A 17,117-nucleotide genomic window follows, 5' to 3' on the forward strand; every position below is an offset into this window, starting at 1 on the left:
CACACACGATAGGTCAAATCAACGCGCATCCAACCGTAGTACCGCATTATCATAGTTTCACCTTTTCCATCCTTGCGCGGTATGCGGGACACACCGGTTTATGAAGCGCGTATGCGATGCGATCGCGGGATTTACTTTAACCATTCTTTTTTTTTTTTGCCGCCATTTTTACCGCCTTATCTCGCTATCGTTACGCACCGATGGAGGCGGCTGCGCACCACATGTCGATGCATATTTATGTGATTTTCGGTAAGCGATGCTGCATTAACCGACCCAGAGGTGAAATGGGCAATTGGCGGTGGGGTAGTTGGTGGGCAGCGAAAGGAAACCGAAAGCGCAGCGAACCGCGCTAAACTATGGCAATCGGAAAAAGGGCAAGTTAAACCGCGCGAAATGAAAGCTCTACCGAAACTAGGGAGGGTGCAAGCTGAAATAGAGAGAGAGCTAGAGCGAGAGAGAGCGAGAGAGAGAGAGAGAGAGAGAGTGTTTGTGCATATCGTGCAAACAAACAACTATCAAATGAGAATGTTTTTAATCTAAATTATGTCCTTCAAATTGTACGATCGTATTTGCCCCGCAAGACCCTTAAAATGATACACAATGTGACGCGATCGCGATCGCTGGAAACAGACGTATTCCCATCAACACGTGATTGCTTCCGGTTCGCTTTGCTTCATTGGCTAAATCAGCATTATTAAAGCGTGATCGCAGCGAACCCCCAAAGCATGTAGTAGGGCCGCTTAAGGGCTCTCGCGCGGGTGCCCCTTTTCTTTGTGATCAATTTCTCTCGTCCCCCCCCCCATGGTCGTGTCTACTAATCGGCTCGGTCATATATCTTTCCGACGGTTTAAACACACACACACACGCGGAAGAGGGGTTTAGTTGAGTACCAATTTTTTCCACTTTCACTTATGGAAGCGCCATGGCAAACCTTTATCCAAACGGGTCTAAACCAGCGGGTTAGTACGTAGTACCCTGCAACAGGTACTACACTTGTGTTCGAAAAGAAAAATTAAGAAAAGGGCCACCCCCCAACCGGTAAGTGTTTTGAATAGGGCGAAATTCAAAACTGACACACATTCGTAATGTGGCTGTTTTCCTGTGGGTAGTTTTCGATAAAAACCATTTCCTCGTTCAACATGTGTGGCTTATCTCACCACTAGAGCAACAGATCTTATGCGCCGCGCGTATGCAGCCACTCGTTCCGTGCAAACGATACGTTCGAGATAAAAACGATGCGCGATCATCGCGAGTGGTATTGCATAAATACAAAAAAAAAACACTCACCTACCCCCTCCACAGATAGTGGAACTTCCTCTTTCATCCTGGTCCAGGGACGGAGCCGGACGCAAAAAGCAAAGCAACATAACCCAAAACTGTGTTGCCGACGACTGTGAGGCCTTGGATTCGGGTTTTTTTTTTTCGCCAACCAGTGGGTGTCGGAATCCCCACCCGAAAAACCGGGCGTTCCGTCGATCGCTTCGTTCAGGGTTGCCCACGAAACCCACCGAACGCGGCGAGGTGCGCTTGCAAAAGTGAAAAGTGAAATGGCCGGGCTTCAGCGTACCCGGAGGGGGATGCCAGTGAAGTCATCGGGTTTCGGTGGTAGGGGATTCTGCATAGGGGGAGACAGTCCACCCGTCGTCGGTCGCCCACCGCGGTGTGTTACCGAATTGCAGACGTACCGGAATTGGGGGACCAGTTCGAGCCACCAGTCGCCACCGGAGGACAGTGAAGTGAAGTCATGCTCGCGGCATCCGACAGTGTGCGTTCGCGAATGTGGGTTAGTGTGGCCAAACACGGCAGGATGCGTGTACCGGCGAGGGTGGCGTTTGTGCAGTGTCTGGTGGTTCTGCTGGTGGTGACCGATCGAACCGTTGCTATCAGCTATCGTACGGACACCGGGTAAGTAACCGGGCGTGCGTGTGGACAAAAAGCAAAAGCCCTTTCTGGCCACACTCGGGTGATTGTGATGTAATTTGTGCGATTTCTTCCTTGCGATTGCTAGCTTTGCCACGAACAGCGGCATGGATCAGTTTGTGTTCCGGGAGCCGATCGTGAGTGTACCGGCACCTGCTCGCGGATCATTCACCGATGTGCCAGTGAAGCGCACCGGAAGAGTCCGGTTTTCGGATGCGCCAGATACGTCCACATTTAGCGGTGTTGCAAACGGCGGCGGGTTCTTTGGAACAGGCACGGTAGCTGACAGTTCTCCAGCCAGTGGATCACCTTTCGTTGATCGGGATCGTGAGGGTGATCAGTTTTATACCGTGGGTGCTTCGATCAAGTTTGCGGGTGCTCCGGGAGACGCCATAACGCCACCACCACCGCTACCGATAGAAAATCCGCAGCCCCAAAAACCAAAGCGCAGGAAAAACCCGTACAAGTTTGCGGCCAACGAGAAGGTGTACCACGCGGATGATCCTGTCCAGGGGCAGTATCCGGCGTACGCGAGCTTTGGTGAGCCGCAACGGTTCTCAACACCCCTGCAGGGCAACTATCTAACGCCAAATGGGGCGAATCCTGCCCCGGGACAGTACGACAATTCGATCCACAACTACCCCGAGCTGCAGAGGCCACAGTATCCGTTTAACGTGAAAGCTCCTTACTCAGGTGCAAACTATTATAGCAACCCGCAAACGCCTGGTCCGTCGGGAACGGGTGGTCTTTATAGTCCGTATCAGTACCAATATCCTTCACCGTACGCTTCGGAATCGCCTTATCCTACCGGACCCTATCAGCAAGGACCTCCGCAATCGTACTACACGCCGCAACCACAACAGACTTCCGGTTTTGGTCAACCACCGAACGCTCAGAGTATCCTTGGGGTGTTACAGAGCATCTTTAACTTTGCACCGGGCACGTTTGGGACGACTAATGCCGCACCGACGCGTCCTGGGGGAGTTTACTCGAGTCCTGGCGCTCCCACCCCGTTCGGGGGTGTCGGTGGCCAGCTTCGGCAGGCGCTGGATAACATCTCCGACAACGACGAGCTGCAGTGTGTTCCGAAGCTGATATGCATGATGTCCCGCAGCTCTAGCGGGCAGGGTTTCAGTAGTTACGTTAACCGGGGTCTACTATCGACGTGAGTAGAGAGCATGGATCGAACGAGGTCGAAAGGCATTAGTTCACTACCTCAATTCACCGGGTTCGTGTGTATTCCATTTTCGCAGAGTTCTCACTGCCGTTCCGGACAGCTCACCGTGGTTGAAGTTTTCCCGGGCGGCTCTCCTGGGCTACGGCATCGGGGCGAACAGCTGCGACGCGTACTACCCCAAATGCCCGAAGGACGAGATGCAGATCCTGTACTACCTCAACAACCACCGGGGTGGCTTTTTCCGGTTCTTCAGCAACGGCGACCAGCAGGGTTTGCCACACCAACAGCAACAGCAGCAGTACGGCTAAGAGTAGGGGGGTGAGTTGATCAAACGATGAAAAACCCACCACCCCCAAACCACGTGGGAGCTCCCGGCTAATGGAAAGCAGGAAGCTGAGCGACGACGCTGACGACGACGACGACGACGACCACGATGTGCCAATCGGAAGGGGTGGATAAGAAATAGTAGCTTTTTGTCTTCCAAACGCGGTGTTATTTATTGTACGACAATTGCCCAATAGTAGCGTGGGTATGTGTGTCGAATCAACGGAAAAAAAAATGGTGCTTCAAACGTGGTGAGTGTGTTGCAAGCAATCTAGTGTACCTAATGGCAACCCGCAACCCGGCCTACTGTGGGAAAGGCGCGCAATTGGAATAGCGAGAGGTGGGAAAGCTCATTTCTTGGTTATCGCACGCTACTGAGATATAGTAAAAAAAAAGCAGAAGAAGAAGAAGAAGCAGAAGAAAAGCGATATTATATCGTTGTGAGTTGCGGGGGAAAACCGGCATTCTGCCCGTGGCGCTTGGCGTTCACGTTCACGCATGATTACGCAATGAGCTAGCGGCGTGATTTTTAAAAAACTATTTAACACATCATTTTGAGTCGTTTAGCCACTGCACGTGCAGTGACGATTAACAAGACGGAGGTGGTGCATTAGCGTAAGTGGAAGAATAATCAAATAAATTAATTTCAAACAATTTTAGGCCATCAATCAATTAGCTGACAGTCCATGAGAAATTAAATGTAAGGTCAAAAAATTGTCACCCATTTTTATTTGTGGTTTGGAAAACACGTGCTCTAAACTTCATAAAATTTAAAGTTTGTGTTCTTTTTTGTTGAGATTTTATGCGAAATAATGATAATTGGTTCAGTGTTTTAGAAAATTAGTTAAAAACTGCTTGCTTGTTTTCAATATCAATGAATTTTATTTTTGAAAGTAATTTAAATTTCATCGTAGTTTCCTTTTGCCTAGAGCAAGGAATTCTATTCAGAGTCTTATAATAATATTTAGTTTCTTTGCGTAGCTTTTAACCGCATTTGACTTTGCACGAACCATGGCTGGTGGGCATTTCCTTCTATAAAAAAATGTAGTAATTTATAAAAATTTAACGATTTAAACACATATATTCATAGAGAATCTATGCATGCTCATAAAAAATGAAGAAATATCAGTGCACAAGGCAAATGAGGAAGAAAGAATAAAGTTTAAGTAAAACTACCCGAGCTGCATCAGAAGATACACGCTTGCATGCAACAATTGCACAAAAATCAAGCCCACGCTCGTCGCTAAGCGGTTCGATTCGGCGTCGCAATTTGAACGCCAAAATCGCCAAATTTGAATTCGCTAGTAACGAGAGATCATGCGTCGAGGAGGATACATGCACCAGCTGGTTTATCGCACTAAAGCTATTGGCTTTCCCCTCCAAATATTATCGGTACATATCGTCGATCTTTCCGGCGCATGATAATCAGCATGCCATCTCGTTTGCTCTCGTTAGCTATCGATCGGATCGATGGTAAATAAGATGGGTTGCGGATTATCACGTGCTAGAGCGATCGACGATATGTGCTGATAACATTAGAGGGAGAAAGTAATCATATTTGCCAATGCGTGGGAGCGAGAGCATCCCTGGAGTGACCATCGAGATCGCTTGCCCAAGGTATCAGCTAGGTGCAGCCTCCTTGACGCATGCTCTCTCGGTACTAACGAAGCCAGAATCCATCAAAAACGGGTCGTTTTTGGCACGTTTTTCGGCGTCGTTTTAATTTTTCGCGGAATATTTAAGCGCACGGCAACCGTCCGTGGCGAAGGCTCATTTGGCACTGCTGGTTTGACCTTTTTCGATGGCAATTAAAAATGATTATTTTACATATTGCACGTGGGCGCATGAGCAGAACAGCAAGATCATCGATAGGATCAGGTGCGTGAGCAGAACAGCAAGTTCATCGATAGGATCAGGCGCGTGCAGCCTCCTAGACGCATGTTCTCTCGGTACGAAAGTGGCCAGAATCCATCAAAATCGGGCCGTTTTTGGCACGTTTTTCAGCGTCGTTTTAATTTTTCGCGGAATATTTAAGCGCACGGTAACCGTCCGTGGCGAAGGCACATTTGGCACTGCTGGTCAAATATAACTTGATGGCAATTAAAAATTATCATTTGGCATATGGCACGTGGGTGCGTAAGTATATAAGCAGGATCATCGATAGTATCAGGAGCGTGCAGCCTCCTCGATGGATGTTATCGAGCGACGTGATTGGTCTAACCGCACTATGAACTGACGCGTACGACAAACGGACACTGCATTTCTTAGCGGTGTAATATCATCTGGTGTCGTCCAAAACAAACATTCAAAGCTAGCGAATATATTGAATTCCATCACAGAAATTAGTCGCATACAGTTTTCTTCTTTGTTTTACGTTCAAAACTATACTTATAGGTGGTAAAACAACATAAGTTATATTTAAATCTCACGACTTATGGTCACCAAGATCGATACGGATATCTCATAGTGTGCTTAGAGCAATGAGATCGATGGTAAATAAGATGGGTTGCAGATTATCACGTGCTAGAGTGATCGACGATATGTGCTGATAACATTTATTATGACCGGCAAAATACTGCGACCAAATTATGACCGGTAACATACGACACTCAATAAGATCGTACAGTGTGCGTAGAATAATCCGATCGATAGCAAACGATAGCAAACGAGATGGCATGCTGATTATCATGCGCCAGAAAGATCGACGATATGTACCGATAATATTTGGAGGGGAAAGCCAATAGCTTTAGTGCGATAAACCAGCTGGTGCATGTATCCTCTTCGACGCATGATCTCTTGTTACTAGCGAATTCAAATTTGGTGATTTTGGCGTTCAAAATCCGACGCCGAAATCCTTCCGATGAGCAGCGTGCGTTCAAATCGTTCCGATATTGGTGGCCAATCGAATTAATTTTTGTGATATCCACATACGCGAAAAACATGCGCAACGACGCCAGATTTGGCACTGTTGATAAAAGGCGTGTGCCACGGGTTTAAAGATTACTATTTCGGATAACGGAAGCAGCACGTGAGCGCAACAAGGACGAGCTACTATATTTTATACCAGGCGAACGTAGGAGGTGACATGGCTTGCACTATGGAGTGATGAGTGCTAATTCGACACCGTGTTTCATCATCCCGCTATTTTCATATAGTTTTGTGATAAAAAAATGCTCAATGATATGGAGAACAGTGGTTTAAGAATAGAAAGTTTTCGCTCACAGTTTGCTACTTTATTTTGTATCATAAAAGGATTTAATGTATCCAGATTGACAATTTATTATAACCGACGAAATACTGCGACCGAATTATGACCGGCAAGATACGACGCTCAATAAGATCGTACAGTGTGCGTAGAGCAATGCGATCCATAGCAAACGAGAGCAAACGAGATGGGATGCTGATTATCATGCGCCGGAAAGATCGACGATATGTACCGATAACATTTGGAGGGGAAATACATTAAATTCAGTGCGATAAACCAGCTGGTGCATGCATCCTCTTCGACGCATGATCTCTCGTTACTAGCGAATTCAAATTTGGCGATTTTGGCGTTCAAATTGCGACGCCGAATCGAACCGCTTAGCGACGAGCGTGGGCTTGATTTTTGTGCAATTGTTGCATGCAAGCGTGTATCTTCTGATGCAGCTCGGGTAGTTTTACTTAAACTTTATTCTTTCTTCCTCATTTGCCTTGTGCACTGATATTTCTTCATTTTTTATGAGCATGCATAGATTCTCTATGAATATATGTGTTTAAATCGTTCAATTTTTATAAATTACTACAATTTTTTATGGAAGGAAACGCCCACCAGCCATGGTTCGTGCAGAAACAAGTGCGGTTAAAAGCTACGCAAAGAAACTAAATATTATAATAAGACTCTGAATAGAATTCATTGATATTGAAAACAATCAAGCAGTTTTTAGCTAATTTTCGGAAACACTAAACCAATTATCATTATTTAGCATAAAACTTCAACAAAACAGAATACAAACTTTAAATTTTATGAATTTTAGAGTGCAAATAAACATGCGTGATAATTTGTTGACCCTTTTCATTCAAAATTGAAGGACTGTGAATATGGACGATCAAAAACCCTGGGAGGCAAAAAAAAAGAAATACTTTCGCAACGAAAGTTCACGCTACCATTTTCGGGAGTCTTCAAATTCAACCCGTCCATCGTCACGGTCGTCGGGTCGGCAAAAAAACAACACCTCATCTCAACTGCGGAGGTGGACATCGGTTTGCTTACTTTCATCGGCACCGACGGCTTTTTCTCGTGAATCCCCCACCCGTCCGTTCACATTCAAAAACCTCCGCACGGGCAATGCGGATCTGCCGTGATGACGCATCGTCGGTATGTCCGCATGTGGTCGGTGGGAGATTATTCAATCGCAAGGCGCACGCAATCCTGCGAACTCTTCCGAACTGCGAACCAACGTCGGTTATCTGCAGCGGGAATTATGTCGCCACACACACACGAAGGTGGGATATGCTTTTCCGGTGACGGTCGTCGGTCCGCAGCATCCAAAAACCAAAAGGACAAGCACCGTGTGCCACTTATTGCCTTGCCAATCAGTGCCAAAAGGGAGGGTTGCGCGATATTGCGATCGATCCGAGCTCATTAGGTGGTTTCATGATTTTTTATGTTGCTTTGTGCACTATCTCACCGGCACGTGAGCAACAGGTGCAGAGCAGCGAACATGGGAGGGCAATAAAACTCAATTACATGGCGCCGTGTACCGGTTATTGCCGGGCGGGAGACCGGAATCACACCGTGGCCCGTGATTGTTTGAAGAAGGAAGTTATAACATTTTCTCCCACACGTGGTGCGTTACGTGGAGCACGATCTCGGTGTGGTAGCCAAATGCTGATTGATTTTAGTGCTTCGCGTCGTGGAAATGGTCTCGTATCAACGCGTGAAACACAAACGTTCAAAAGCATAAATTCAATCAGCGAATAATTTTCCAAATTATCTTCGATCTTACTGGTTGTTCTACGAGTCGTGGAAACGAGTAAATGCTAGAAAAGAAAACCAAAAAAGAGACGGTTTCCTGCTTCGGCATCCAGGATATCCGTTATTTCGCTGTCGTAATTTGTAAACAGCACGATTAAGGAGCAAAAAAAACAGTGATGCTCAGTGCGCATGATCCAGCATCCCCACGTTTCCAACGATAGTAATGCATCGGAGATGCACTGAACTATCTTAAAGCCGTCTCTTTCCTGCCTTTTGGCGCCCTCTGAAACGAAAGTATAAAAGCAAGACTACGAGAATTTCTCCGCTTTCACACGAGACTCTGTGTTGAACTAGGATTAAAGTCATTCGAAAGGATCCTGCGTGTGCTGTTCTGCTGTGAATTTCTCTCCAAAATCATGTAAGTAGCATCGCATGGATTATCTGCTCCACCTTACGAAGCCTTGTAACGAAAGCAAGTGTTCTTCACAGCACCCGGTAAGATGTAGTCAGCCTACAAAGCTCGCGTTGCATCCCGGAAATCCTTCACCAAAATGACGACTACGGAAGGTACGCTTACTTCGGGAGCCATAAGCTCCGTTTCCACCCGGCCACAGGACGATCCCTCGCATGGACACGCGTGCGGTCCCACCGGCAGGATGGATTCGTTCCTTCGCGCTACCACAGGACATGACACACGTTGTCTATCATCCTTCGACGCTTTCGTCCACCGGTGCATGTACCGTCACGTGGACGGTGCGGCCCTTGGTGTGGCTCGGGCACTTTTCGGACTGGCCATGCTGATCGACATACCCGAGGAGCGCGGCGGTGGAGATTTGGATCTGCGCTGGGGTGAACCCCGGGACTGCCGGTTTCCGCTTATCCACACGATGCTTCCACCCTCACTGCCAAAGCTGGGACTTATCTACGGGCTGATGTGGCTCGGTGCAGCCGGCATAATGCTGGGCTTTCACTTCCGCACATCGGCTGCCATTTTCGCCGGGACGTACTGGTACGTGTTTTTGCTGGACAAAAGTGTCTGGAACAACCACAGCTACCTGTACGGGTTGCTGGGAACCATTCTGCTTTTCACCGATGCTCATCGGTGTTGGTAAGTTTTTCTTTTTTTTTAAGAATGCTTTTCCGCAAACGAGCGATCTTCACGGCTGTCCTTTTCCCTTTGCAGGTCGATCGATGCGTGGCGAAAGCCCATCGGCCCGCAAACGGTGCCCTTCTGGAACTATTTCATACTAAAGTTTCAGTTCTTTGTGCTGTACTTTCTGGCCGGTTTGAAGAAACTGTGCCACGAGTGGTTGTCCGGGTACGCCATGACGAACCTCAGCTACCACTGGGTGTTTTTTCCTTTCCGCGTGCTTATTGGCCCGAAGCTGACCGATCTGCTGGTTGTGCATTGGTTCGGGTGTTTCTTCGACACGACGGTTGCGTTTTTCCTCGTGTACGGTCGTACGCGCAAAATGGCCACTCTGTTTTCCGGCGCGTTTCATTTGATGAACTCGCGGCTTTTCACCATCGGTATGTTTCCGTGGGTTTGCCTCACGCAGCTGCCCCTGTACTACAGCTTTAGTTGGCCACGGAAAGTTCGCCTAATGAATGCTGCAAAAACCGAACCGGATCAACGGAATGCTAAGCTACCGAGGAGTGGGAAGGATACTCACAAACACCGCAGAAGAAGGTGGTCGATGTTCGCCATGCTGGTGTACTGCGCGTTGCAGCTCTTCCTGCCGTATTCGCACTTCCTGACGCAAGGATACAACAACTGGACGAATGGGTTGTACGGGTACTCGTGGGATATGATGGTGCACGCCTGGGACACGATCCTGATCGGCATCCGTGTTGTGGATCGTGACAATCAGGAGCAGGTACACTACGTTGAACCGTTCGCCTTCACCGACAACGATCGCTGGACGAAGCACGCCGACATGGCCGTCCAGTTTGCGCGCTGTGTCGAGCGAAATGTACGCCAGGAAGCCACCGGTCAATGGGCATCGATCGGTCCCAGTACGATCCCTCCCGCGAGTCGCAACGTTTCCATTTTCTTCGACATCTGGTGCAGCATGAACGGGCGCTTTCAACAGAGAGTATTCAATCCGAACGTTGACATTCTGCGGGCCACGTGGTCACCGTTTGAATCCGTCGATTGGGTACTTCCGGTGCTGCATCAATTCAACGGGCTACGAGACACGCTTATGCGGCACCGAACAGAGGAGGTGCTCAGCTGGAGCAACCATTCGGATGTCCTGTTTATTGCGGATTTTCCGGGGCTGACGCTTCGCAACTTCGTCAGCGATGACCTGTACAACGTGACGCTCCACGTGCTACAGGGCACGGTTCGGTATGAATCGGCGCAGGAAAACGATCACCCAACAATCCTTCAGCTTGGGCAGAGCGTTTCACTCCAGTCGGGTAGATTCCATGCCGTTGAAACGATCGGAAACGAACCGTCCTGCTACGTATACACGTTTGTTAATCGCACCAAAGAACGGGAGGCGACACTGCATGGTGGCCCAGGCGTGAAATCCTCACACGCTATACTTCCGTTGGGGGACGAATTTCAACATCGGTGGGAAAATTTCGTCCGCTTTCTGCAGCACGTTGGAAATTCGCTACTTTACGAGCTGTACGGTGTCCCGATGCCAAGGCGTCTTAAAGCGCTCGTCGATGATAGTCATTGATAATTATTGTATGCATATGTGTGTTAATGTTGTGAAATGAGTCGTTGATAGAGGATTTTTTTTTTATTTTGTTTTAAGAGAGATTGAATTGACTACATGGGATTAAGGAAATAAAATATTGGCATCTTACAAATCGCTGGCAATATACATAACCAAACAGCCAGACGTAACCATGACAACAATATTTTTCTTTCTTTCTTCAAAACATTCGTTAAAATACTACTCTCATACTACTTTAACTACTGTACCATAAAATAATCTGTTTCTATTCGCTACTCGTAAAATTACATTCGTCCTTAGAAATTCAAATATTTAAATTAAAGTAGCACGTTTCTCGTCACATGTGTCAATGCTGTCAGTCGGAAACGTCAGGTAAAAAATGGCCGCGCTGCTTCAGGTCGTATCAAAACAAGCTCCGCAAATCAATCGCAGCCTGCTGGAGGGAATAAGGATTTCCTACAAAAATCATCATCCTCTCGGTGAAACATATTGCAGGCTATATTCGCGGGTAAGTAATGGTGGTGGGTTACGTCCCCGTGCCGGCTTTACTCGCCTGACTCAACGACTCGATGCCTCGTCGACGGTACTCTCGCAAACTGCGTGTAATCTTTTCCTGCTGGGCACGTCGTTGCTGCGCGGTTTGACTGTGCAATATCGGATGGTTGAGAGTGAAGAGCTGGTCGCGATGGGTGTTTCCGCCTAGCATTACACCTCCCCATGATGATTGACTGATCTGCATCCGTCCAATTTCAGCCCCAACCCGACTCTTCACTCTCTTCCTCCGTTATCGCGTGCGCACGTTGCACCGGGAACAGTGCATCGTTTAAAATAGTAACAGGGCAATAGGCCCGAAAGGTGGCTTATCACGGCCAAGGCCAAATATTACGCTCGCACGGACGTACAAACAGCTGCGAGCTTACATAACGCACCCGTTATGACAGCCAACGTGCTGACCTCGTTACAGAGGGGAAGAAAAAAAGGCGCTAAATACCCGTCAGAGTGCGTAGAGCATATAGCACTGTTCCGGTGGTTGAAAGCCTTAGGATGGAGCAACGAGACGGCGCTGAGAATCGGTTCGTTTGAGCACACCGGAAAGGGACTGTACTCGCGCAAACCCATCAGCGAAGGAGACTGTCTGATAGCGCTTCCTTTCGAGGCACTGATTGGGCTGAATGTCCTTGAAAAGGATGCCGACTTCCGGGCAATGTTCGACGAGGGCGCCATGCAGGATATGATCGTGCCTTCCGAAAAGCTGCCTTTCCAATCGCTACTGACGTTTTACTTGTGCGTCACAAAACCTGCGTCCCTCGATGCCTACTTGCGGTCTCTTCCGACTGCATTCACGAATCCGTACTTCTGCACTAAGCACGAGTTGGCCTTCCTGTCGGAAGTGTTGCTGCAAAGGATGGTGGAGCAAAACGGGCTGATCAAAAGTGGTTTAGAGAAAATCACGTCCATTTTGCGCCCTGAATGGAAAACTGCGATCGAGTTGGAACGATTCAAATGGGCCTACTTTTTGGTCAACACACGCAGCGTATTTGTGGAACCGGATGCGGTGAGAATGATCAACAGCTTCCTTCCGGATGGTTCGTTCTTCGAGTGCATACTTGCCGATGAACCCACTATGGCTTTGGCGCCTTTTCTGGACTTCTTCAACCACCAGAGCAACACGAAGACGAAAAGCGAGCTATCGTTATCGGTCTCTCAGATACGTGATCGTTTGCTGAAAGAACAACCGCTCGAGCTGTTCTACACCCTGCGCACACACACGGCATACCCGGCAGGCCAGCAGATCTACATCAGCTACGGGTCGCACAATAACACCAAGTTGCTGCTGGAGTACGGGTTCTGCATTCCCTCGAATCCGGACGATTTCGTCGAACTGACGATCGGCACCATAAACGCGTTCATCAAACACGATCCGGAGCTGCGATGTTTGCGGTTACCGCGTGAGAAGTATCGCTTCCTGGCCGACCATCGGCTGGACGAGCAGCTGTTTTTCGTCCCGGAGGATCTGCTGAGCCACAATCTCGCCGTCTGCCTTACGGTGCTGTTTGTGGAGCGCAATATTCACAAAATGAACGCGGTTGCATTCGCGGCGACGCCACCACTCGAACCGATTCGCGCCATCGCGCTTCGATTGCTCGATTTTCTCCTGCTCGAAATCGCCCAAAGTGTTGCGGGGTTGGCCACGCTTCCGCAGCTCAGCCCGGCCGGTAATGCCTACCGAGAGTACCGTCGCGAGTGTGCAGTCTTTTTGAATAAAATCAAAGCTAGTTTCTAGAACACGTGTTCGAGTCCGTTCAATATTTAAATCTACCACGTGCGGTTGAATGTTCGTTTTAAAAAGCACATTATTTAAGACTACAGCAGGAACCTTATTACCAACGCTTAATAATGGTTTTACCATCGGATAGAAGAAAAATTGATTTGCTATATTTTTTAAGAGTTCATTTGACCGCATGAGAAAACAAAGAAAAGATTTTAGTTATTCATTTCATCAATCCGGCTGCCTAGGTGCTGGGGGTTAGAGCGGCCGCCGTCTCTAGTTTGCACCATGACTCTCGGAAACGGAAGCAAGAGACATGGATCCAGCGGAGAAGCTACTCCAGCGCAGGACTACCGAAGAATACCCAGCAGGCGACTGAAAACGCCCTCCTGAACATATTTCAAAAGAAGAAAAAGGGTAAGCGCTTAATGATGTTTCGCTAATCACCAAAATATCGCGAAATTATGTTGCAATTAAACCCCTTTTTTATAATAATTTACTAATTAGTAATCAAGCTTTCATCTATTTTTAATTAAACCATATCGGAGCAATCATTTTACAATGAAATTTAAATTTATGTGAAGATGTATCCCTGTGTGAACAGCACACATATGGAACATGTTCATTTTCACCCATTGTTTAACCCATTTACATTTCGATTCGCCATTGGATTTTCTGCTTGCGATTCTTGCAGTGCACGTTGTTTGGATCTTCATTTGTTTGTTTGTTTTTTCAGCACTTTCATGTGCATTCCCCATCATCTTTCTAGCACCACGCTGCCACGCTTTCTAATGGCCTTTTAGAACCGGTCAACTAACTTGATACTTGTCGCACTCGTTTTGATTTGTAAATTTACACTCGCAGTATGTTTTATTCGTTCCGTTGGAGTTTGGCAATGTGTTTGATTGAATGATTAAAAAAATGCAACTGCAGGTCATAACTGTGTGCTCAATTGTGATCGTATTTGTTCTAATACAAATACGCTATTCTCTGGTTCGTATCTCTCTTTCTCTTCTTTTTTCCTATTACAAATCGAAATGAAAATGTTCCCTCCTTGCTTCAATTGTCGAACAAATCGAACGAATGCCTTTCCACCTGGCAGCAACGGGTCTGTCTAGTTGCGATACTCCGCCAGGATTCTCCGCAAACCTGAACCACCGCAGCTGGAAACGGCAATGGCAACAATTCCACCAACAGCGGCACTATCATCGAAGCGATCGTCCTGTGAATCGGTGTCATCCATCCTCACCGCTCACGGGGCCACTAGCAAATCGAACTACCAGCCTAACCTCGACCGAGGCTTCCTTCCTACAACCAAGCTTACTGCCAGCTCCATTCACGAAACAACCCACACCCATTCGTCATTGTTTCCATGTAGGGCACCATCCGGCGTCAGGTGAATCGATCGGCACGTACGATGGACCGGAGATTACGGCTACCGACATGATCAAAGCGATGGCGACCTACATCTGGCCGAAGGACGATGCGATGGTGCGCAAGCGGTGAGTGAATCCGTCGTGTGCTATTATGCGGGCCGCTTAATTTTATTCCATTCTTTTCTTCCGCAAGGGTCCTGATCTCCTTGAGCTTGCTCGGTGGGGCAAAGGTGTTGAACGTGTGCGTTCCGTTCCTCTTCAAGATGGGTGTCGACAATTTGAACCTCCTAAGCATGGATACGGTGCCTCAAGCCGCTTCAGCTCTAACCATATCCGTGCTGCTAGGATGTACGGTTTAGCGTGTTGTGAAACGCCGGAAGCAAGTTGACCAAACGTATTTTTTCCATTGCAGATGGTATCGCACGTGCTGGTGCAGCCGGTTTCAACGAGCTGCGGAATGCCGTTTTCGCGCGAGTAGCGCAACATTCGATCCGCAAAATTGCCACCAACGTGTTCTTACATCTGCATAATCTCGACCTCCAGTTTCATCTCAGCAAACAAACCGGTGCCCTATCGAAGGTAACATTGTAACGGTGGGGAGAAGCGAATACTGGCTTGTGGTGTTAAAAGTTCGCTTTCTTTTTCTCTGGATCTCTACGCTTTTACAGACCATCGATCGTGGATCACGTGGTATCAATTTCGTTCTCACCGCCATGGTGTTCAATGTCGTACCGACGATGTTCGAGCTGGCGCTAGTGTCCAGCATACTGGGGCTGAAATGTGGCGCTGCCTATGCCGCCCTTTCGATGGGCTGTGTCGGTGTGTACAGCGCGTACACGCTTGCGGTGACGCAGTGGCGCACCAAGTTCCGCATCTATATGAACCAGGCGGAGAATGAGGCGGGTAACAAGGCGGTCGATTCGCTTATCAACTACGAAACGGTGAAATACTTCAACAACGAGCAGTACGAAGCGAACCGGTACGATCACGTGCTCAAGAAGTACGAAGAGGCCAGTCTGAAGACGAGCACTAGCCTCGCGCTGCTGAACTTTGGCCAGAATGCCATCTTCAGTGTGGCACTTAGCGCGATCATGGTGATGGCCGCGAATGAAATCGCCCAGGGTCGAATGACCGTAGGCGATCTGGTGATGGTCAATGGGTTGCTCTTTCAGCTATCGATTCCGCTCGGTTTCCTGGGGAGTGTGTATCGCGAAGTGCGCCAGGCACTGCTCGACATGCGCACCATGTTCACGCTGATGGGTGTCCAGAGCGCGATTCAGAGCAAAGTAAATGCTCCGCTGCTTGATGTTCGACGGGAAACAGCTTCGATCGAGTTCCGTAACGTCGGTTTCCGCTATGCACAGAGCAACGAGATCTTTAAAGACCTTTCGTTTACTATCCCAGCCGGCAAGAAGATAGCCATCGTCGGTGGGTCTGGTTCGGGAAAGTCCTCCATGGTGCGGTTGCTGTACCGATTTTTCGAACCAACCACGGGCGAGATTCTGATCAACGGGCAGAACATTCGGGAGGTTGATTTGCAAAGTTTGCGGCGTGCCATCGCGGTCGTACCACAAGATTCGGTGTTGTTTCACGACACGATCCGTCACAACATTCATTACGGGGATTTGACGAGCTCGCAGGAACAGCTTGAAAATGCTGCTCGTATGGCGGATCTGCACGAATCCATCGTGCAGTGGCCGAAGCAGTACGACACGCAGGTCGGAGAACGAGGCCTCAAGCTGTCCGGTGGCGAAAAGCAACGGGTGGCGATAGCACGTGCAATCTTGAAAAATTCGCCCATCCTAATATTCGACGAAGCTACGAGCAGCCTTGACTCCATCACCGAACACGTGAGTTGATGGCATGAATCGTTGAGCAACTTTCAGTATAAACCAACCAATCATTACCCTTATTTGTAGCACATCCTTCAAGCTCTGTCACGGGCTACAGATAATCGTACCAGCATATGCATTGCTCACCGATTGTCGACTGTGATGGATGCGGATGAAATTTTGGTGCTGGAGAACGGACGTGTCGGTCAACGTGGTACTCACGATCAGCTGCTCAGAAGCGGTGGTTTGTACACGAAGCTTTGGGATACACAAAACCGGCTTTACAATATCGGTGGAACCAACAAAACAACCAAAAAAGACGACGAACAGAAGGCATAATCTTTTTTTAGAATACATGAGCCCCATACCACGAGAGAATAGAAGAAAAAACCATTGTTGACTACTTTTAAGCCCCAACGATGTCCACTTAGCCTCGAGAAGCCCCGGACAGTGGTAGCAAAGAAGTATTGGAAATGATTTTATATGTGATGAGAATTCGACATTATTACAATCATTTTACGGAAATTGTTGCATATAGTGTACAGTGAATACGAATAAATTTAAAAGTAAAA

At 48.0% G+C, this 17,117-nt stretch overlaps 3 protein-coding genes across 4 annotated transcripts; all 3 read left to right on the forward strand.

The window, feature by feature from the left end:
• Positions 1 to 1,807: 1,807 nt before the first annotated feature.
• Positions 1,808 to 4,041, forward strand: LOC128724688 (uncharacterized). The gene is made up of 3 exons (XM_053818408.1): positions 1,808 to 1,905; positions 2,009 to 3,085; positions 3,174 to 4,041. Exons 1-3 carry the CDS (start codon positions 1,808 to 1,810, stop codon positions 3,403 to 3,405), a joined length of 1,407 nt encoding a protein of 468 aa, XP_053674383.1. The 3' UTR covers positions 3,406 to 4,041.
• Positions 4,042 to 9,034: 4,993 nt separating this feature from the next.
• LOC128723387 (vitamin K-dependent gamma-carboxylase) lies at positions 9,035 to 11,244 on the forward strand. Its single transcript, XM_053817120.1, has 2 exons — positions 9,035 to 9,486; positions 9,562 to 11,244. Exons 1-2 carry the CDS (start codon positions 9,035 to 9,037, stop codon positions 11,066 to 11,068), a joined length of 1,959 nt encoding a protein of 652 aa, XP_053673095.1. The 3' UTR covers positions 11,069 to 11,244.
• A 203-nt stretch (positions 11,245 to 11,447) lies between these two features.
• Positions 11,448 to 17,086, forward strand: LOC128722526 (iron-sulfur clusters transporter ABCB7, mitochondrial). 2 transcript variants are annotated; one of them, XM_053816196.1, is made up of 7 exons: positions 11,448 to 11,576; positions 13,586 to 13,770; positions 14,456 to 14,839; positions 14,907 to 15,061; positions 15,126 to 15,292; positions 15,382 to 16,563; positions 16,633 to 17,086. In XM_053816196.1, exons 1-7 carry the CDS (start codon positions 11,448 to 11,450, stop codon positions 16,882 to 16,884), a joined length of 2,454 nt encoding a protein of 817 aa, XP_053672171.1. In that variant the 3' UTR covers positions 16,885 to 17,086. The 2 variants fall into 2 exon arrangements, with proteins under 2 accessions (XP_053672171.1, XP_053672170.1); XM_053816195.1 differs by having other exon boundaries at positions 13,586 to 13,754; positions 14,440 to 14,839.
• Positions 17,087 to 17,117: the final 31 nt, after the last annotated feature.

This window comes from Anopheles nili, chromosome 3, assembly GCF_943737925.1.
Source record: "Anopheles nili chromosome 3, idAnoNiliSN_F5_01, whole genome shotgun sequence".
NCBI lineage: Eukaryota > Metazoa > Arthropoda > Insecta > Diptera > Culicidae > Anopheles > Anopheles nili.